Source organism: Gopherus evgoodei, chromosome 2 (genome assembly GCF_007399415.2).
Source record: "Gopherus evgoodei ecotype Sinaloan lineage chromosome 2, rGopEvg1_v1.p, whole genome shotgun sequence".
Lineage (NCBI taxonomy): Eukaryota > Metazoa > Chordata > Testudines > Testudinidae > Gopherus > Gopherus evgoodei.
Window position 1 is genome coordinate 27,167,391 of NC_044323.1, and position 20,675 is coordinate 27,188,065.

General features: G+C 41.9%; 1 protein-coding gene across 7 annotated transcripts in view; it reads left to right on the plus strand.

Moving 5' to 3' along the window:
- Nucleotides 1–423: 423 nt before the first annotated feature.
- Nucleotides 424–20,675, plus strand: part of CUL2 (cullin 2) — a 115,372-nt gene continuing 95,120 nt past the window's right edge. The window contains exons 1-4 of one of the 7 annotated variants that reach the window (XM_030550173.1): nt 424–543; nt 5,692–5,830; nt 15,074–15,176; nt 15,838–15,932. In XM_030550173.1, coding sequence (XP_030406033.1) covers nt 5,712–5,830; nt 15,074–15,176; nt 15,838–15,932 — 317 coding nt within the window. In that variant the 5' untranslated portion in view covers nt 424–543; nt 5,692–5,711. The other 6 variants (XM_030550175.1, XM_030550176.1, XM_030550174.1 and 3 more) reach the window with 6 other exon arrangements.

Here is a 20,675-nt window from a genome sequence, read left to right on the forward strand (position 1 = left end):
TTTTATAGTAGTTATTTTCAGTCTAGTCTGACTCTGAATACAATAGTAAATAATAAGAAAATGCAGAGCGGGCTTTTTGGAAGGGCGAGGGAGGTGGGAGGTCTGCATGCCCCTCCTCCCTCTCTTCCTAGGGAATTGGACTCTAATAGAGTATAGGATGAGACTTTCCTGGGCGGAAAGGTTATCCCACATCTCCCTGCTAGAGGGTTTCTTGTACTGTATCTATTCCTGTGTTTTTAATTCTATGGAAGGTTGGAGGCATGTGGGGTGGGACCTGTGTGTGGTGCAGCCGTATGGGAGGACGCAGCATTGGTGCGTGTGCAGGATGTGAGGCAAAGTGGATGCAGTAGCCGTGGTGGAGTGGCAGAGCTGGGACTGTGGTGCAGGAGACCGGTGTGAAGGAATCCCATGTGCGTAACTTCGATTGCCCCTCCGAGATCCCATTTCAACCTGTGAGTGCAGCGCACCCCAGAGACTGATTTATTGCGATGTGCAGAAGACCGGGAAGCGGGAACATGCGCAGAAAATACCATATTGAAGCTGGTGAGTAACGCATGCGCATTGTGGAGAAAAGCAATAAATCCGAACAAGCAGCGCGAAGCATGCGCATGAGGGCCCCGCGATAAGGGGAATCCAATTAGTTATTTACGGTAACAGAAGTCGAATGAATTTAGAGCCTCTGCGCTTCCCGTAGTGCGGACTGTACCAAGCCGGCCGGGGGAGAGGTGCATCGCGGCCAAGCCCGGCCGTTCGCCCAGCGCCTTTGGGCAGACGCACGCAGTGGCCGGCTGTGTCAGTTGAGGCGCACGCAGGGAGGCGGGTGAGTATCAGGCAGGCCCGGAGTGCGATGGGGCCGGAGTGTAGGGAGGCTGCCCCTGCCACCCCGCGGTCTGCAGGGCAGTGGCGGCGCCGGCGGAGAGACGGGGCTGGGGGCCGCGGCTGGGTAATGGCAGCGCTGTGAGGAGGGGGAGCGGGGCAGGGACTGCAGCCTCAGGACACGGAGGAGGGAGGCCGGCCGGCCGGCTCTGCTGACCCAGGCCTCTCCTGCCAGGTAATCCCGCGCTGGAGGCGCCTCTGGCTTCCTAGCGAACGCCGGGGGGAAGCGGAGTGAGGGCTTCCCCCGGCTCCGAGGGGGCATGACCTCGCGCACGGCCTGGATCCTCTGGGCCCGGCTCGGAGCGGTATGTTACCGCCGAGCGCATTTGCTGGCCCGGCGCCTCCCGAGAGGACTGACTCCCCCCCCCCCCCGGGGATCTGTTGGCTGCTCCCCAAAACCTCTCGCTCTCGTGACGGGTTTTGTTCTCCCCACGCTGAGCCCCGCCGGGTTGAGGTCCCGGCCATGTTTGGCTCTTTGCACCCGTTCTGAGTTGTTCCTCGCAGGCCCCGGCATCCGCCCCCCGGGGAAATGTTACACGCCCGTCCCCGCCAGTTTCACTTTTGGTTTGGGAGTGAATAATGTGGGTGTGGAGGGGCAGGGAGGTGAGGGGCCCACCGCCCGCTCACTGATTCCGCTCCTGGGCGATTTCCAGGCCCCTGGCTGCTGGACTTGGCCAAATTGGATCTTTTCCGTGTCCTAATTTAAGCAGCCAATCTCTTCCCCTGGCTGGCCCTCCGCACTCCACCCTTGTGTGTCTTTTGCTTTCACAGCATATTTATATAGCTGAGAACTATTGGGACCTGCATGTGGTCACACAATCTGCATTTATCACATTTAATAGCCCCCCACTCATAAATAGAACATATGATGATGGGAACCAAAGACTGTCTGCTGCTTCTAATGTGTGATGGGGTTAAAGTATATCTACCTGGTTTTTCACTGGTGCAAACTCTTGGTGTAGAGAAGACCTGCACTAGTTTATTACTTATTATATTAGTGCAGTGTGTCCACATTGTAGCTACACTTACACACAGGAGTGTTTTGTGTAACACTTTGTTATAGGCAAGCTGTACTGAAATTTCAGAGGATTAATTAGTTCATCTAAAAATGTTTTGAAATTATAAAAAGAAATTTATATAAATACTTTATTGCAGTTTTAACTCCAGCAATGTATCCATCTCCAATAAGTACTCTATCTCAAACCAGTTAATATTTGACATATCTGGGTTTATTTTTTTGTCACAAAGGATCTGAAACTGCTATACAGATTACATATATTCAGCACCACTGAAATACAGCATCATTGGTCGTGTATACCTCATGAGGGAGAAACTTTCTTCAATCAAGTTTAGTTTCTCATGACAGGAAGAAAACTCTTCCTTGTGTAGAGATACTTAGATAGAACTGTGGCAGCAACAAACTGGTGCACAGCATGCTACACAACCGTTTTATTGACATGTGAGGACACGGCTATTAATCCCTGCTCGTACAAAAAGTGTCATGGGAGCCTTCAAACTGTTAAAGAATAGAGATGACCTGCTTAGGTCTCATCAAAAGTGTTCCCACATTTTAATATAATTGTGTGATTAATCCTTTTAGATCAAGACCAGTTACTAATTTTTGTTGGTTGCCAAAGACACGCTTTATTGGGGTTTATTTCTTAGTTTCTTTTAGTGGAGTTCATCTTCCTTTTGGAAGACATACCCCTCAAATCTCTTCCTTTCCTGGGATTTATTATAACTTGTTGCCATTTTTGTCAATTCATGTTAATAGTAGCAATGTATTATTTCTGGATTCTGGAAAATACCTTTTCTTTAAACATAGTGTCCATTTTATAAATGTTTTGAATGTTTATATTAAACTGAAAATACTCATACATCATTTGGTGTGTGTTAATAGTAGTAAGTTAGTTTTTTAGCAGGAAAAAGGGTCCTGTTCTAGGACAGTATCTTGATATAGCTTGATAGTCTCATCTGTATAAATGTCCAATACTACTCAGAATCCTACTAAGCTCTCTGCCTTCATGTTATTCTAGTGATGAGTTCCATTGGCCAATTTTTTACAAGTATTTTTATCAGTTCAAAACTTTAAATTTTATTAAATTTCTGTTTTATTGTGGGAGAAGGGAAATAGAAGTGCCTGATCTACTCTCTCTTAAATCGTGCATTATTTTGTATGCTTTTCCCATCTTCCCGCTTTGTGTCCTCTCAAACTACACAGACCAAATCTTTGCAGTCTTTATATGCAAGTTTTTCCATGCTTCAGAGATCCCTGACAAAGGCAATCTAAACACCCTCTATTTCTACTATATCCGTTTTAGAGAAAGTGGCCAATATTAAATACAGTCTAGTACACTTTTTGTCTTTTTGGCTGCCGTGGCATATTGAAAAGAGGTGTGTTTGTGTGGTGTTTTTTTTTTTTTAATGTATGCAGTTGGCAGCACTTGATCAATTTCAACTATTTTGTTCGTGGCCAGGTGCTCTTTTGTCTCATGCGCAAGCATGCACTTCTGTAGGGGGACTACATGTGTACAGTCTTTCCTGTGCCTTGCAAAGGAGTATACCAGTAGCATAAAAAGCTGCTCCTGTTCACAAGTTTGGGACCTAGATTGAGTTGGCTTTTATCTAAAGATATCCGGATCTTTGCTTCCTTGTATAGGACAGGCTTTACCTTACTACTTCTCAGAATTTTGACTCTTTGAAGCACTGATATTCCACCTTCATTCTGAGGCCAACTGTAAATGGCCTTGTTTCTATTGCTTTCAAGGAATCCCTGCTGACCTCAGATTCTGTTTGGACATTGTCTAGAGGCCGTACACAGCAACTATGTAATCCACTGGGCTAGGAACCATTCAGTAAGGAGGCAAGATTATTGCCAAAGTACAGAATGCTACTTAGGATAGTTTTCAGCCAGTAGTGAAGACTCCAGCCATCAGTTACTAGGTAGTAGGTGAGTGTGCTGACACATGCAGTGAATTCGTAAATGTTACTAGGCTAGTACCCTTCAAGTTGATCAGCTTTGTCATAAATAGGGAGTCATTACTCCTTGAGAAAGGAGACTATTTTTCTCTCGGAACAAGACAGTTAAGGTCATTGAACAATAATCCTTTCAAGGCTTCAGTGTAAAACACGAATAATTTTCCAACAGATCAAGATACATAACAAAGGATGGGCTTTCTGGATGATGATGAACTTTCAGTATTGTTCAAGGTGGCAGAATTAAACCTGTAACTGAGTGCCTAAGGGTTGTCACTTCAGTATTGTAGGAGATCACATTGTAATACTGCAGCGCACAACTCAAAATTTTACACCACACGTCTGACTTTAAGGATGGACTGCCTCCTTCTGTCCCTCCTTCTCATGCAAAAGTTCATAAGTACTGCAGAACCTTGTGTATTCAAGCAGTGTCAATATGAAGGATTGTGAAGAGGCATCTCTAATTAAGAACGTACAAATACAGATCTTTCTGCTTTTAATGGACCAAGCACTGCAAGTAGTTGAGCTGCAGAATGCTGTACTCTTTGGTGTCCATTGACTATTTGTCAGATCCTTGCAGGTACTAAACCATGAAGATATGAAAGTGCAGAGATTCAATTAGAATAGTGTAAGTACCTGATATGTATATAGAGCTCACAAGCATGATCATCTCCAAGTCTCAAGGGTAGAGTCTGTCCAATTCACCATCAAGTGTTAAGAACTATGTAACAGCATGTGAAGAGCATAAGCCTAACTCTTAACTGAAAGGGATAAGGAGGAAACTTTTATCTTATGGGAATAACCTTCCCTGCCCATAGACCCATTGTCTATGCAGGGTTTCTTAATTTTTGTTTTTGCTGCTGCCAGACGCAGCCTGCTGTGCTAGCTAGACCACTGGTCTGATCTAGTATGGTAATTGCTGTGTTTTAAGTTGACTGTCATCCATTAACCTGTGGCTCACTAGTTTGATCACAACATATGGCATCAACTTTACCTGGTTTTAGGATTACCAAGTATTCACATAACATTATTAAAACCATTTGGGAAGAATGTGTTGCCTAAGCTACTAACACTTGCTCATTCTGTTAGCAGCATTTGGATGAGTTCAAATACTATTTTTTGAAATACGTTTCTTCAGTGGGTTACAATATTAACCTTTTGATGCTTATTTTGTGTGTGCATGTGAAAATATGTATAGTCAGTATAGCAAATTTATACTTGTGTTTTCCAGAGGAATACACACCTTTTTGACAAGCAAAAATACAGAACTACTTTTTCATTGTTAATCATCAGAGTAAGAGGTGGATGGCTAGAGTTTTGTGCATGATATAACAAATGTTCATGACAAATATTGGTGGTCTGAGGTAGACACACAATACTAACTTGAATGTATTCAGCATGCTTGTACATCATCTGAGAAAGTAAGCTCCTTAGGGCAGGGACAATATTATTTTGTTCAGAAGCAACCAAATAATTCATAAAGTTGTACACATTCAATGTTCCTGTTCAAAACACACTGTTTAGTGCAGTTTAACAGATGTTACTTTTTAGAGACCTTAAGTTTAATCTTCATAGATTGTGACCTTAATATTAGAATAAGAGGTACCTATTTAATTTTTATATGGGGTCCTTCATGCACAGTGTTACACCAGTGTACATAGTTATGATATGAAGAGAGAGTTTCAAGGTGATGCTTTTAAAGAAATTACTATTTGCTTTAAAGGAAGAAGAGTTTCAGGGCTCTACCAGTTACTTTCTAAAAACTCTCGAAACGTGCTGTTTGACTGCTTTTTAATATTTAGGAGGTTGAAACTAACACTTGTTTTTTCTCCCCTACAGATTAACACTAAATCCCCACAATGTCCCTGAAACCACGAGTAGTTGATTTTGATGAAACATGGAACAAACTTCTTACAACAATTAAAGCTGTTGTAATGTTGGATTATGTTGAAAGAGCGACATGGAATGACCGCTTCTCGTATCCTTTAAACAGAATTTCGCCTTTATTCATATGTAGAAAAATATACTTAGCACAGAGTGGCCCTCACACTTTGTAACACAGTAATGTGGAGTTGATCCAAAGCCCATTAAAACGAATGAGATTATTTCACTGACTTCAAATGAGTTTTGGATGAGGCATTGAGAGGAAGACCTGTGGTTTTATACAAATGTGATTTGTTTTTCACTGTTTTTGTATAGAAGTGGAAATAATCAAATCTGTTTTTCACATTCCTTTCAGCAGGATAAATCTTAAAACAGCTCTGGTTACACCTATTAACTGTTTTCTTTCCCTTCCAAAGAGGTATGTTGTGTGTTTAAACTCATTTATATCAGTCTTCCACTACCCTGGAACTGTTCTTTGTTCAAAATTTCTATGGGTTGAGACTCCCCATCCTTATAAGCAAGCTATTTTAATTATACACGGAAGTTAAACCACTTATTGGTTCTAAGTATTCTTGATAGCATGTAAAGATGTAATGTATACATCTTTATAACTTAAATCACTTCCTGAATTAATAGTGGCCAGGGCAAAAGCTTCTGCCACATTATCAACTCACATCTTGCTTTAATGCCATTTACCATTTTATTCTTCTCCAACAGCCAAAGATAAAATTTTTTTTCTTAAATGTAGTTTGTGGTAATACTCACCCTTCTCTCTTTTACATATAATCTTATGATGTGAAGGATCTTCTGTTATGAGAGAGAAGCATTGTTGTTGCAACTAAAATAGGCTTGTAGAATAATAGAGGCATAACCTACTGACTTCTTCTTTCCCCCTCCCCCCCCCCCCTTCCTTCAGAGAAAAAGCTGCCTTGTAGTGGGGAATAATGGGTGAATTCTAAGTGACTTCTCAGACTCACCTGCAATCTGAATCCTTCTGACAAGCAGTAAATTTCAGATCTAAGAGTCCAGATCCTATAGGGCAGATTTTGATACATAGATTTCTACCACATAAATTTACAAAAAGGGAAGAAGAGCCTTTTGAGTCTACATCCTATTTAACAAGCTGTGCTTGCATTTCAGAGTAGATGGCTTTTTATTGTGTCCATGTTGCTGTCCCTAAAGAACAACATAAAATTGAGTTGGTTTCAAGTCCACTTGCACCTCACTTTCAAGGACAATAAATTCGCTGGTGGCTCTTGCATTAGAAACCCTTTTATAATTGCACTTCTGGAGTCACGACTTCTCACCCTGTCTTTAGGACAACCAGATCTTAAAAGCACTGTTACTTCTATAATTTAAGAAGTCACTACTGATTTGGGTTTGAGAGGACTTGCATTTTGTCAAATTGTTCTGTTACTCTTTAACCATAAGTGCAATTCATGAAAACCAAAAATAAGCTCTTTAAGAACTACATGTTCCAATCTCAGAAGGATGCATAAATCAAGGTTGTAGCTCTGAGCTGTAGAAGTTAGCCAGAATTTAAAAAAAGTAATTCAAAATACTTATAAAATTTACATTTACGTTTTACACTCTTCAAGAGCCTGCAAAGGAATAAGATAAGTGTTTCTGCCCTGATAATCACACACCACAGCATTTTTTTTTCTTTTTTTTTTTAAGTTGTACATGGGAGCCTTTGTTTTAAAAATTCGAGCTGGCACCTTTTCTCATTTCAAAAACATTTGAAATTGTTACTCCATACATCACTGGAGCTGAATTTTTTTTTTTTTTTAAATCTTTCAAAATATTACCTTTTTCCTATATAACCCCAATTTGTAACATTTGTGTGAGGAACATCTAGATTATTTTTGAACCATACATGACCAATTTTGTACTGATTCCCCCTTTCAGAACTTATTCTGCAGCTCACTGAACATCAGTCAGCTAGAGAAGGCACACTAGCAAACTCCCAAATTTTGCTTAGTGGAGGCCGTTGGTGTAATTGCTAGTACCCCAGTGGTCATAAACTCTTAACTCCATGTTTAGGAAGGTGGCAGCATAGTGACTATTTTGGCATCTTGCAGCTATAGGAGAGGAGATCTTCTTGGAATACCCTCTGCACCTGCGTAGCATGATGAGCTTCTGTCAGCTTGTAGTTTATAAGTAAAGATTGGCTCTTTTGGGAGCTGCTTCTAGCTTAAGTAAATTATATACTTCAACACAGGTCTCATTGGTGGGTATTCAAAACTTAATGACTTTACCAATTTTTTTCTATAGAGTTAGTGTTAGTTTGATCCAAATCTGAAATAATCATTTAATAATTCAGATGCTGTTACAGTGACAGTTAAAAAAACTAAAAAGCTAGTTTTAAAAAGCCAGCTTGCATGATTTTGGTTTTTTTTTGAAGTGTTTTTTTTACACACACACACACACACACACTCTTGAGACGTCTTGCTTAAATGAACATAGATTGTTCCAAACTAAACTGTCTCTTAAGATAGTCATGATTTTAGATACATCTACCCTGATATAACATGACTGGATATAACGCGGTAAAGCAGTGCTTGTGGTGTGGGGTGGATGTGCACTCGCAGATCAAAGCAAGTTCGATATAACGTGGTTTCACCTATAACGCGGTAAGATTTTTTGGCTCCTGAGAACAGCATTCTATTGGGGTAGAGGTGTATTTGCAAGAGCTTTAAACTTGTACTAATTTTTCTTAAATGTGTATTATTTTTCTTGCTTTTTGTTAGACTTGGTAACCTAGAGAAGTAATGTAACGAATTTTGAACTGTGTAGTATTAAAACTCTCTCACTGTTAGCACACTTATTGATTATAGCACCATTGATCAGTCTGATCTGTTTATACCATCAACTTTTTAAATAAACCGATGGTATAACCAGAAGATGGTATGAAGAATTGAGAGGAGGAGGAGGAAGTATTTAGGTTTTTTAAATGTGGTATGGTATTAGAAACTTCATATTTACAGTGAATAGCTTAATATTGTTACAGAGAAAGGAATCCAGTTGATTCTAGACCACATTTTGTAGCAGTGTATTATCGTACACTGCAGAAATGGAGACATACTTGCAGTAGTTGAGATGGGCTTGGGTGGTCAAAGTGAGTCTTGGCATTTCAATGAGGGATGGTCCTCTCAAAGGATAACCTCACTTCTGGAATTTGCTTCTCCCCTCTGTTCCAACAGAGCCTGAGGTTGGTTGTTCTTTTTGTTGGGTTGTCTTTTTATTTAGAGCAATTCTCTTTAAAATGAGGAAAACAGGATAAATGAGTTTTGGATACCAACTGAATAGTGTTACCTGCTCATAGACTCTTTATGTAAAGCATGACTCATTTTTTCGCTACCTTTGACCTTCAGATTTCCTCTGTTTGCACCTCTGCAGAAATAAAACCGGTCTGGTGTTATTTCACTATGCAGTGTTATCACAGTACAGATGCCAATTTAATTTTGTTTAAAACTTACTCTCAATAGCAAAGATACTTACAGTAACTTTTTAATTTAGAAAGTTAATGTGATAAACAAATTGGTGTGGCAAAGCTTCTAAGCATTAACTTGCAGGACACCTGTACTTTTATCAGATTTTTATTGGGCTAAGGTAGCTAACTGCTGCTTTTTTTTTTATTTCACTCACTGTTTAACAGTAAAAGTAAATCTTTAGAAAGAGGATGTTCAACAGTGCAGAATAGTGTGGTGTTTTGTTTTTCCTTTTTTTCTGTTCCACAATATCAAGGTCCACATTTAATTGAGAATTCCAAGTGCCTTTGCTTTTCATGCCTGCATAGTCACTTTTTCAGCCAATCAAATAGACTGACGGACACCCAAAATAAAGGACCCTGTATATAGAATATTTCAATTCGGTATAAAATGCCAGCAGCATTTCCTGCTCTTTTCCCCCTAAAATCTCACAAAGGATTCTGCCAGAGACTAGAAATCTGGGAGTCTGGATTTACGTTTCGTATTTATTTTGACACTCCCATCTTAATTACATATTTGAATAGGATGACAGCATAATTCTTCTCACATTGGAGTCTGTTGAATGGGCATGGCTGCCAGTCTTCAGCATGGGATGTGTCCTTCCCTTGTCAGCTGGTTCCAGAGAATTCTCGCACGGACAAGTCATCTGGAAGTTCTGCTACTGTCTGATGTATATCAGTTCAGAGACTTCTGCTACTATATAATTCTAATCTGGATGGGTTTTTGAACCTGGGGATGTGAGTATTCAGGAGGATTTGGAGACCTCAGAGGTTATGTTGATGTTATTTATTTACCCTCTCTAGATTCTCTCCTTAGCCTGAGGTGAGCCTAGTTTTGCATTGCTGGCTCAGGCACAGTGCAAGTGGCAGCTGCCATTGACAATGTCACACACATGCTCTTGCAACTTTTTCTCCACCTGAAGACATCTGCCAGTTGTGCCTCAACTTATTTGGCATCGGCCAGCTGTCAGGTTTAGGGGCTGAAGTTGGCTTCCATTATTCAAGATAACTCCTTGCATAGTAGAAGCAGAATTTCATCCCATCTCCCAAAAGGACAGGAGAGACCTCGGGACAGAAATGGGTAGGCATGTCTTAAAGTTTGGAAATTTGGTTTTAGGACATATTAGCAGGGATTTTTAATCACCTGGGAAGAAGTATTTATTTTAACAAACTGTGAGGACAAGTTTGGCTGAGGAATCACTTCCAGTATCACTAAGCTAGCTATGTATGTGAACTCTTTTTTTTTTTTTCTTTTTTTTTTTTAGCCTGTTTCTGGAGCCAACAGTTTAGAAGAAAAATCTGTGAAGTACTCAATCTAAACATAATTCTACGTCTCACTGCTACTCATAAGGCTCTTCCACTTCAACCGAGAAAGAAAGTGAGCTTACTCTTGTGCCAGGATGGGGAAGGAAGAACCCCAAAACTTTTTCCCTTTTATTCCTGATATTGTATTCAAGAGAGTGTGTCTCTGATTCAGTTACTATTTGACTCCATTGGCCAGAAAAGGCCAGAGAAACTGCAGATCTAACCTGATTAAATATTTTTCTGAAGGGTCAAAACAGGAGTTTGTGATACTAATGCACAAATCGATAAAGAAAATTATTTGGTTAGAGTGGGTAGCCCCTGTGAAATCCAAACAATATGGACAGTTGCTTATATTCAGCATGCTTACAGAAGCCAAGAAGTAATTGTGCAGATTCCTCAAGTAGCTGTGGCTTCAGCTGTAGTTGCTTAGTTGAGTATGAAGTTTTTTCCAGATAAGGGATTCTGATCTATTTGGTTTTTTTGGAAAGTATTTTTTAGAGAAGAATTCTGATCATAGAATATCAGGGTTGGAAGGGACCTCAGGAGGTCATCTAGTCCAACATCCTGCTTTGAGCAGGGGGTTGGACCAATCACCAAATAAATCCCTAAATGGCGGCCTCAAGGATTGAACTCACAACCCTGGGTTTAGTAGGCCAATGCTCAAACCAGTGAGCTATCCCTCCCCATGCAGTGGCAGGTGTTTTGACAGCCTGAATAATTTTATTTTATTAGGCTAGCTTTGCATAATGAGTTAGGTCTGTCTGGCAAGCAAATTTAAGTTTAGTACTGAGAGAGAATTCTGCCATCTGCATTTGTGGCAGATAGTGTCAAATGAGACAATTACATTCTCTACTTTAGCTGTCACTTCTAACTTAGGCAAGTGTGCTTGCTTACCTGGAAGGCAGATGGATAGGTGAAGTAGCTTCATCTGTGTTTTATTTTAAAAAAGCTTGTGTTGAGTCATTTGGGCAAAGCAGTTATAGCATCTAGTGAAAGGGACAATTCCTTTCCTGTCTACAAGGATGGATGATTTTCTGAACTGGAGCTATAAGAAAAGAGAAAACTCTCCATACATTGACAAGGCTAGGAATGAAGATGGAAAGGGGAACTAGAGTTAATCTCCAGAGCCTCTTTAGATCCAGCAAAAGCCAATTTGACGCCTCTTTATCACGCTAAAGTAAAGGCAAACTCTCTATATATTAAAGATAAACAAACTATCACATATACACAGGATATGCTCTGGAGCTACATTAATCCTGCTCCTCGCAACAAATTATCCCCAGCTTTCTCCAGTCTGGTAGTGACGTACAGTGTCACAGCCACCTCTAATTTTTGGAAACTGAGGCACTTAAGTTATCCCACTGAGAGAGCAACATTTAGGGAAGTTGATTCGTATTCTTTGTGGTCCCCAAGAAGAATGGCACAGTGAGCACTTTGGGCACTTGAAGGCACATCTTGCTCATGAAAATCCGCAAGCTCAGCATGGAAACTGGTTTCTATCACTTTGTCTATCCAGAGGTATTAGTACCCTCATGGGGTTGCTGGGTACTGTGGTGTTCTGTATAAACATCTTGTCTTGGGCCCATAAGGATTCTGCAAGTTTGATCCTCAGAAGCTGGCTACACAGCTCCCTGAAGGAGAAGCTAAAGATTACACCAAGAGATATGGATATGAGTTTGCTCAGTTTGAGCATGAAGGGGAACCATGAGTCAAAACTTGTCTTCTGTTACCACATGAGTTTGAAACTATCAGACTATGAAAGCCCTACAGTCTTGCCTGGACTAAGCATGTGTCTTTATCCATGTCAAAGTCTTGACTATAGAATAGTAAATAAGCAATAGAATCCTGGAGTCTCTTTTCTCTAGAGATACCCAAGTCCTACTTCAGTGGATTCAGTTGCTAGCTTTTATTCAAGAAGGTTCACACTTGACTGCAATAGAGTGGATAAGCAGGCTGCAGCTTCACCTGGGAGTAAGTGTCTCAATGAGAGGTTTTTTTCACTTTAGTATCCCAGTGGGGAGTTACCAAGTTTTGAACCTCTGTGTGTCAAATATCAATACAAAGATGTACTTTTCAAGGACAAGAATGCCAGGGAATTGGTGTCTTGGTAACTATGGCTTAAGCCACCGCCTGTATGCCTTCTCTTTCCCCCCCCATGCTCCAAGCCAATTATCTCCTCAAAATCAGAATGTACAGAACTATTCACTGATCTCCATCCAGGAGGATGTGGTGGCATTCTGTAACGGAGAATTTGAGACCACTCCTACCATCATTCTGCCACACCTTCTGTGTTTGGGTTCCACCCCTGCAGCGAACCCCAGCCTGTCTGTTGACAAGATAAAAAATGAGATTAGTCTCCACTATTTTGTTTTCTGTGCTACGGTATTGTGGAAAGTGGGCTCATTTGCATGTTGTTTCCCTGAAAAATCAAGCAGCCTGCTGAAAGCTAAGATGTCATATACCCATAGAAATTCCTTCCTGAAGAAAATGGATGTGTTCCAACATGGCAACATAGTGAATGTCCTCAATTCCCCAGAGAGAACCTACTGTATCCATTCATCCCATGTATCAAAATTTCTCAAACTGACTAATCTGGGCTCTAAGTTATCAACCTGGAAATACAGCTAGGTCCTGCCTTTTCTAATGTGGCATCCCTATGAGTCATTGGCATGGTGCCAACGACACTGTTAAAACAAATGTATCAATCATTTACCAGGATTTCTACCCAATATTTCCTTCCCTCTTTGCACGCTGAGGAGAACTCTTCTTGTAATCTGACACTGTGTGGAGTATTATGTTAATATAAAACTTTACAGTTCTTGGCTTTTAAGATGCCAGCTGCCACATAAACCCCTTTCTGACTTGTTTATTTTTGTACTTCAGTATTTTCATATTGTCACTTGCATTTAAAACTAAGAATTAGTTTGGAAATTTTCTTTGAAACCTCTTTGTGTATTCTTTTGTTGTTGAATGAGCAAATGCCTGCCTGCTGTCCATCTCCTTTTAAACTTTTAGCGGGCATGCAAACATGCCATCCTAAAATAATTTAGTATATGATTAGAGGAAAATGGGTATGTGTCTATCTTGCAGTTCAGATAATCATTTTTGTATGCAAAGGTTTATTTCTGATACTGTACTTTTAGCATTGATGATCACATAAATTTGGATCAGCATGAATGGGTTTCAGTTTTTCTTGTGCATTTCTACTTTTAAAAGGTTACTAAGCAATATTAACCTAAAAAAAAGACCTAGTTTCCTAATGCCATCTGTAAGGGAATCATCCTTATTCTAAAATGTGTATTGTTTACTTGGTTAAGTAAATGTGTTGAAAAAAATTACTTTTTCTAGTGAACTTTCCAAACTACATGCTTTGTGCTTGCTTTAGTCTCACTTACTTAAGCAAGTCTTAAGAGCGGAAGTGGATCCATTCTTCAGTGTCCGTTTCTCTCCATATTCCAGAAATAACAAGCGTAAAAATTCTAATATCATACTCACAATTGTATATAGTGTGGGGATGATTTTTGGCAAATAAAAATAATCTATTTTGGTTGACAGAAGTAATTATTCAGGTTTTGAGATTACCTAATGTTCATGTATGGTGCAGTGTTTTTTGTGGGCTTTGTTTGTTAGTGTCCTTGTCTAAAAAAGAACCTCCTAGGGATTTCCTTTAAGAGCTAGGTTAAAGATAAAATACTGTAACTTCCTAGGAGGTTCTCCTTTAGACAGGGACGCTAATAATTTTATGTAAAAAGTCTCAGTTTCAGAAACCAGTGAAGTTAAATTTCTTACAGAGCAAGATAAATACTTATCAAAAATCCATCTACTTCATTGTTTAGTCTCTACTACAAAAGCCTTCTTGTACTAATACAGTTGTTTAATAACTTCTACCCTGATATATCGCGATCCTATATAACATGAATTTGGATATAACACAGTAAAGTAGTGCTCCGGGAGGGCGGAGTTGTGCACTCTAGCAGATCAAAGCAAATTTGATATAACGCGGTTTCACCTATAACGTGGTAATTTTTTTTTGCTCTCGAGGACAGCATTATATCAGGGTATAAGTGTACTAGGATTCCAAATCACACACAAATTTCTTTCTTAGTATGTGTGCTGGTAATTTGCGGAGTTCATACATCTCTAAAAATGCAATGAAGTGGTAACTTATCTTAAGACCATTTGCTTTTAGTAAGCTAATTATGCAAGACTTTAAAAAGTGTGCCTAAATGTAGACTTCTAAATTCATCCTTAAACAATAAGGGACTGAATTTTCACCAGTGCTGAGCACTGAATTGTTGGACACCCAGCACTTTGAAAATCAGGCCATTTGTTTAGTGTCTAAATGTGTACTTTGGCCAGTGTGTTTTAAAAATGTATGCCTAATGTCTTACTGTTCCAAGAAATGGTATCCAGAGTATTGTGCATACAGCTGTATGACACATTGTAACTCTTTGTTCTGTCCAAAATGTGAAAAACATAAGTATAACCTTAAATTTACAGAACCTGTTTAAAGAACCTTTTAAACCTTGACTTCAAACTCAGGGACATTTATGCTTTATGTGTGGCCTATCCAGAACCTCTTGGAGAGAGACTTTATACTGAGACCAAATTTTTTTTGGAAAATCATGTACGCCATTTGCACAAGGTAACTATTATGACTAAAAATATGCATGTTATGTCACTGTACATAATAAAGAAATTCTGCAAGTTCTGTGTGGATAGATGTAGCTGACAAAGTTCGGAGTACGTATTCTTGCTGCTTTCACTATTCCTTAAAGAGAGTATAAAACATGGTCTCATAACCCAAAATATATCTTAATTTTGTTGGCTTCAAGGGGATTGTAAATGTATTTAGTGTGAATGGATAATTTCAACTAAAATTATTTGAACAATTTTCCAAAAGTGTCTTCTACTTCTTTATATTTTACTGGGGGAACAAGTTGAAAATAGGAGTAAAGGGAGAGATGGGGAAGCACAGAAAAATAGATTAGACGCATTGTCCAATTGAGTATTTGCATTATAAACATGTACCCATGACGATATTTCAGCAATTCTATTTTTGTCATTCATATACTGATTGAGTCAATCAAACTGTATTTCTCCAGCTGGTGGTATAAATTCAGTTTCCCTGAAATAGGGACTGTCTCAGTTTGTCCTTGTGGCTTGAAGTACACTGTTGAAACTCATAGTAATCAATTGACTCTCTTATGCTGTCAAAAATACTGCACATGCATGTGTACACAATATTTTGCTCATATTTGGAAGTAAACTCTTATTATATGGCTTGGTTTTTTTTTCCTTCATAGCGTGTTCTGGAATCTGAGGAACAAGTACTGGTTATGTATCATAGATACTGGGAAGAATACAGTAAAGGGGCAGACTACATGGACTGTTTATACAGGTAAATTTTGCCAACAAGTTTGTAAATGAAGTAACTGGAGATCACTGGAGTGAGAGTTTGACAAAAATTTGTAGAGTTGACTAAAGGATGCTGCTCAAGATGATATTGCTCACATAATATGGTGGCAGCTGTAGCATGGTTAGAATATGGCCCAGATCATTAGTGACTACAATGTTATAATTTGATGATTATCTCTATGAAATAGATTTGTGGTCTCGTTTAGTGTTCAGTGCAGTGGTTCCCAAGCTGTGGTCTAGTGATGATCTGTGGAACACATGCTAGTGGTCCACAGAAAGTTGGCTGGCCAAGTTGTGACAACTCCCATCTCTGTTTCTACATGCTACACTGCATTAAAGATAGTAGGGAGCTCTGTGTTGCTTGAAAGCTTATCTTTGTTACCCACAGAAGTTGGTCCAAAAATGTAATTTACTAATGTCACTGTATGTAAGAATTGTTTGAGTAAATGTTCATGCAATTTCCATCATTAGTGCAAATAGAATCTGATCTTGCATGCAAGGGCTTTTTTGAATAGCAGTGTCCTTCCTTTGGGGTGGCACCTGCACCCTGCATAGCCTCTTGTCCTTTATGCTTTTCGCTATAGGAGTCCGTGAGGCCTCAGCCATCACTCAGTTCCTTCTTACTGCCTGTGACTGCAAGATGGAACATGGCCAGCATCTACATCCCTTGCTTCTAAGGATTAGGCTATTACTTTAGTACCTTTTAGGTAGGTTAGGGTAGTTAGGTTAGATTTGTTAGGTTTCATTTTTGCCCATTGACATGGAAAATAAAACCCCTTTATGCACAGCTGTTTTCTTTCCATGCAAAGCAGCACAAGTGAATGAGACCGCGTCGGAGAAGTGGATGAAAAGGACAGGAAAACGAGAAAATAAAACTATTGTTAACACTGATGTTCTTAGTCTATATTATGTAAAACTTTAAATTTGACACTTAATTGATTTTTGAAGTGTTTAAGCCTCACAAGTTTTTTTAGGTGAGGACTATCATCGTATCTCATTTATAATCTCTTTAAAAATCCTGCTTTTCTCAGGGGGTTTTCTAAATTACTTGCATATTAAGAACTCTATATGAAAACAGAAATTTTATTTCTGGTCTCTGATATAAAGGGGGAAACGTATGGTTTCCTAAGAACTTATTGAATGAACATGCTAGGCTTGCAATACAACATTCAGTTTTCATATACGTAAAAGTTAGTTTCTAAAATTAAGTTTACTTACTTTGCATTTTCTTGTTCTTCAAATGATTGCTTATGTGCATTCCACAAGAAGTGTACGTGCTCACCATGTGCACCAGTGCTGGACGTTTTTCCCCTAGCAGTACCGTAGGGGAGCGCCCCTAGCAACTCCTGGAGTGGTGCCTCTATGGCGCAGTATAAGGGGCACTGTGTGCCACCCCCCCCCCCCCAGTTCTTTCCTGCTGCCAGTAAAGGTGCATCGGAGCTGCTCTGCTCCAACTTAGCTCCAGCTTCCTTCTTGAACTCTTGTTCATTCATAGTTAGTAGTACCTGTAGTTAAAGTAGTTTAAATGAGTGTTAGTTTAGTTTGGTGTGCCTAGGTTGGGGCATGCCCTGCGTTTTAAGTCATGCGACACTTGCAGGCGGCCGATGCCAGTGAGTGATCCGTATGTGGACTGTTTATGCTGTCTGGGGGAAACCCATCTCAGCAATCGCTGCAAGATTTGCAGATCCTTGAAGACTCAGACCAAGAAGGAAAGGGGCTCCAAGCCACTCTGATGGAGTTGGTGTTGACCCCAACTCCAGTGCGCCACTGTGAGTCGGCACTGAGTACCGTGGTGTTGGTGAGTGGCAGCCCTTCGGTGCCTGGCACTGCTCTTAGTCTGCAGGGCATGCCAAAAAGGCTAAGAGGAAGTTGTCTCTGCCAAGACACCAGAGCAAGACCAGAGAGAGACTAGACCCACGCTGGGCAGTTCTTGATCCCTGACCTACAACTCACGTTGAGCGGAGCAACCCAGCCCACTCGGCGCCGACCTCCCTGGATGTTTGGGTGCCCTTCACCCCAGAGGCCTTGCAAGTGGCTTGGGATGTTATGTCTCTGCTGGTACCAGGGCACCATTGGCTCCCCAGTCCAGAGGCAAGGCACTGCTTGGATCTCCGAAGTCACCACCTGGTCGGTACCGTGCATGGTCTAGGGAATGTTCCTGACACCATTCGCCATCAACCCCACCAGGTTGTATGGCTGGGTCCTGCTGGCAGGGGTTCCAGGCACCACTCTGCCTTGAGGGACAGTAGACCTCGTGAGGGGAGTGGGCCCCATCGAGACTAGGACAGATGGCAGCAGAGGTCCTAGTCTCCGGGAGACTGTCGTAGCCGGTCATGGATACAGGCATCGACACTGTTCCCTTTCTTGGTCTTGCTCCAGGACCCAGCCGCGACACTGTGCCTGCAGTCCTAGGCATCGATCGCTGGCATCTTGCTGTCATGCATCCACCTGTCAGAGCCAATCACGGAGCAGCTGCTACCAGTGGTACTCCCACTCCTCCACGCTGGGATCATGGTCTTGTGGTCGGCACTGTTCCCAACACCAATGCTCCTCCCAATCGCAGGACGGTGGCAGGTCATACACCAGCCCAGCCTCCCTTCGTAGTAGTCAGTCAATAGGATGGGCTAGTCAGGCTGAACAGCCTGCTCCACTGGTGCCATAATAGGTGCAGTGTCACTGGGCTCCTTGGCTGGCCCCGTGGTCCCCGACGCAGCCACTGGTGGTGGCTCGCTTGGTGGTCAGAGCCTTGGAAAGACAGTTGGCCTCCCTATCTCAGCCTCTCAGACAGGAGTCAGTGGGGCGTTGATCTCCGGTTTCGTGCCTGGAGAGTGACCAAGTGATGGGACCTCTAACAGCTGTGGGTATGCAGAGTACTGCACTCTCATCCTCATCCTCCCTTGATAAGGTGATTATGGCTCCTCCTCCATCTGTTCCACAGAAGGACTCTAATGTCCACCAGGAACTGTTGAAAAGGGTGGCATAGAGCCTCAACCTTCAAGCCGAGGAGGTGGAGGAACCCTCGGACTCATAGACTCTAGGAAGGGACCTCGAGAGGTCATCGAGTCCAGTCCCCTGCCCTCGTGGCAGGACCAAATACTGTCTAGACCATCCCTGATACATTTATCTAACCTACTCTTAAATATCTCCAGAGATGGAGATTCCACAACTTCCCTAGGCAATTTATTCCAGTGTTTAGCTACCCTGAAAGTTAGGAACTTTTTCCTAATGTCCAACCTAAATCTCCCTTGCTGCAGTTTAAGCCCATTGCTTCTTGTTCTATCATTAGAGGCTAAGGTGAACAAGTTTTCTCCCTCCTCCTGATGACACCCTTTTAGATACCTGAAAACTGCTATCATGTCCCCTCTTAGTCTTCTCTTTTCCAAACTAAAGAAACCCAGTTCTTTCAGCCTTCCTTCATAGGTCATGTTCTCAAGACCTTTAATCATTCTTGTTGCTCTTCTCTAGACCCTCTCCAATTTCTCCACATCTTTCTTAAAATGCGGTGCCCAGAACTGGACACAATACTCCAGTTGAGGACTAACCAGCGCAGAGTAGAGCGGAAGAATGACTTCTCGTGTCTTGTTTACAGCATACCTGTTAATGCATCCCAGAATCACATCTGCTTTTTTTGCAACAACGTCCTCTTGACCTCGCCACTGCACAGGGTGGCGCAAATTTCTGACACCTTGTGGCAATCCGCAGCTTCCTTGCCCCTCATCTCTAAGAGGATGGAATGGAAGTACTTTTTGCCCACTTTGGGCCTGAATACTTGTACATCCACCTTGTCCCCAACTCCCTGGTGGCTGAGTCGATCAACCACTGGGAGAGGCAGGGCCAACCAGCTCCTGCTCCAAAAGATAAAGACTCAAGGAGGCTGGACTTATTTGGGAGAAATGTTTATTCATTCTCAAGTTTCCAGTTAAGGGTGGCAAACCATGAAGACCACCTGGGGTGGTATGAGTTCAGTTTGTGGGACTCTCTGCCCAAATTTGAGGACTCTCTCCGGGAGCATGACAAGAGGGAGTTCAAGGCTCTGGTGGAGGAGGGTACAGCGGCTGCTAAGGTAACCCTGCAGGCAGCGTTGGATGCTGCTGGTACAGCTGCAAGATCTATGGCAGGGTTTCTCAAACAGGAGTCGCTGCTTGTGTAGGGAAAGCCCTGGTGGGCCAGGCAGGTTTGTTTACCTGCCCCATCCGCAGGTCCGGCTGATCGTAGCTCCCACGGGCTGCGAATTGCTGCTCTGGGCCAAGGGGAGCTGCTGAAAGGGGCAGCCAGTAAATCCCTTCCAGCAGCTCCCCTTGGCCTGGAGCAGCGATCTGCGGCCCATGGGAGCCGCGATTGGCCGGAGCTGCGGACGGGGCAGGTAAACAAACAGACCCGGCCCGCCAGGGGCTTTCCCTATACAAGCAGTGACCCCTGTTTGAGGAAACCCTGTTCTATGGCCTCTGAGGTGTCCCATGGGGAGGGCATCATGGCTCCCTTCAATCTGGGGATGTCCAGTGAGGCACAATTCCTTGCAGGACCTTCCATTTGGTGGCAAGACTCTGTGGACCAGATGGACGTGAAATTGCATGGCCTGAAAGATTCCCACACAGTGCTTAAGACACTTGGCCTCGATGTCCTGGCTCTGGCCAGGGCCAAGTTTAAGCCTCCGCAGGCTGTCACCCAGACCACCCACTCTAAATATGAGCCCCATTATAAAAAGTTATGGGACTGTAAGAAATGC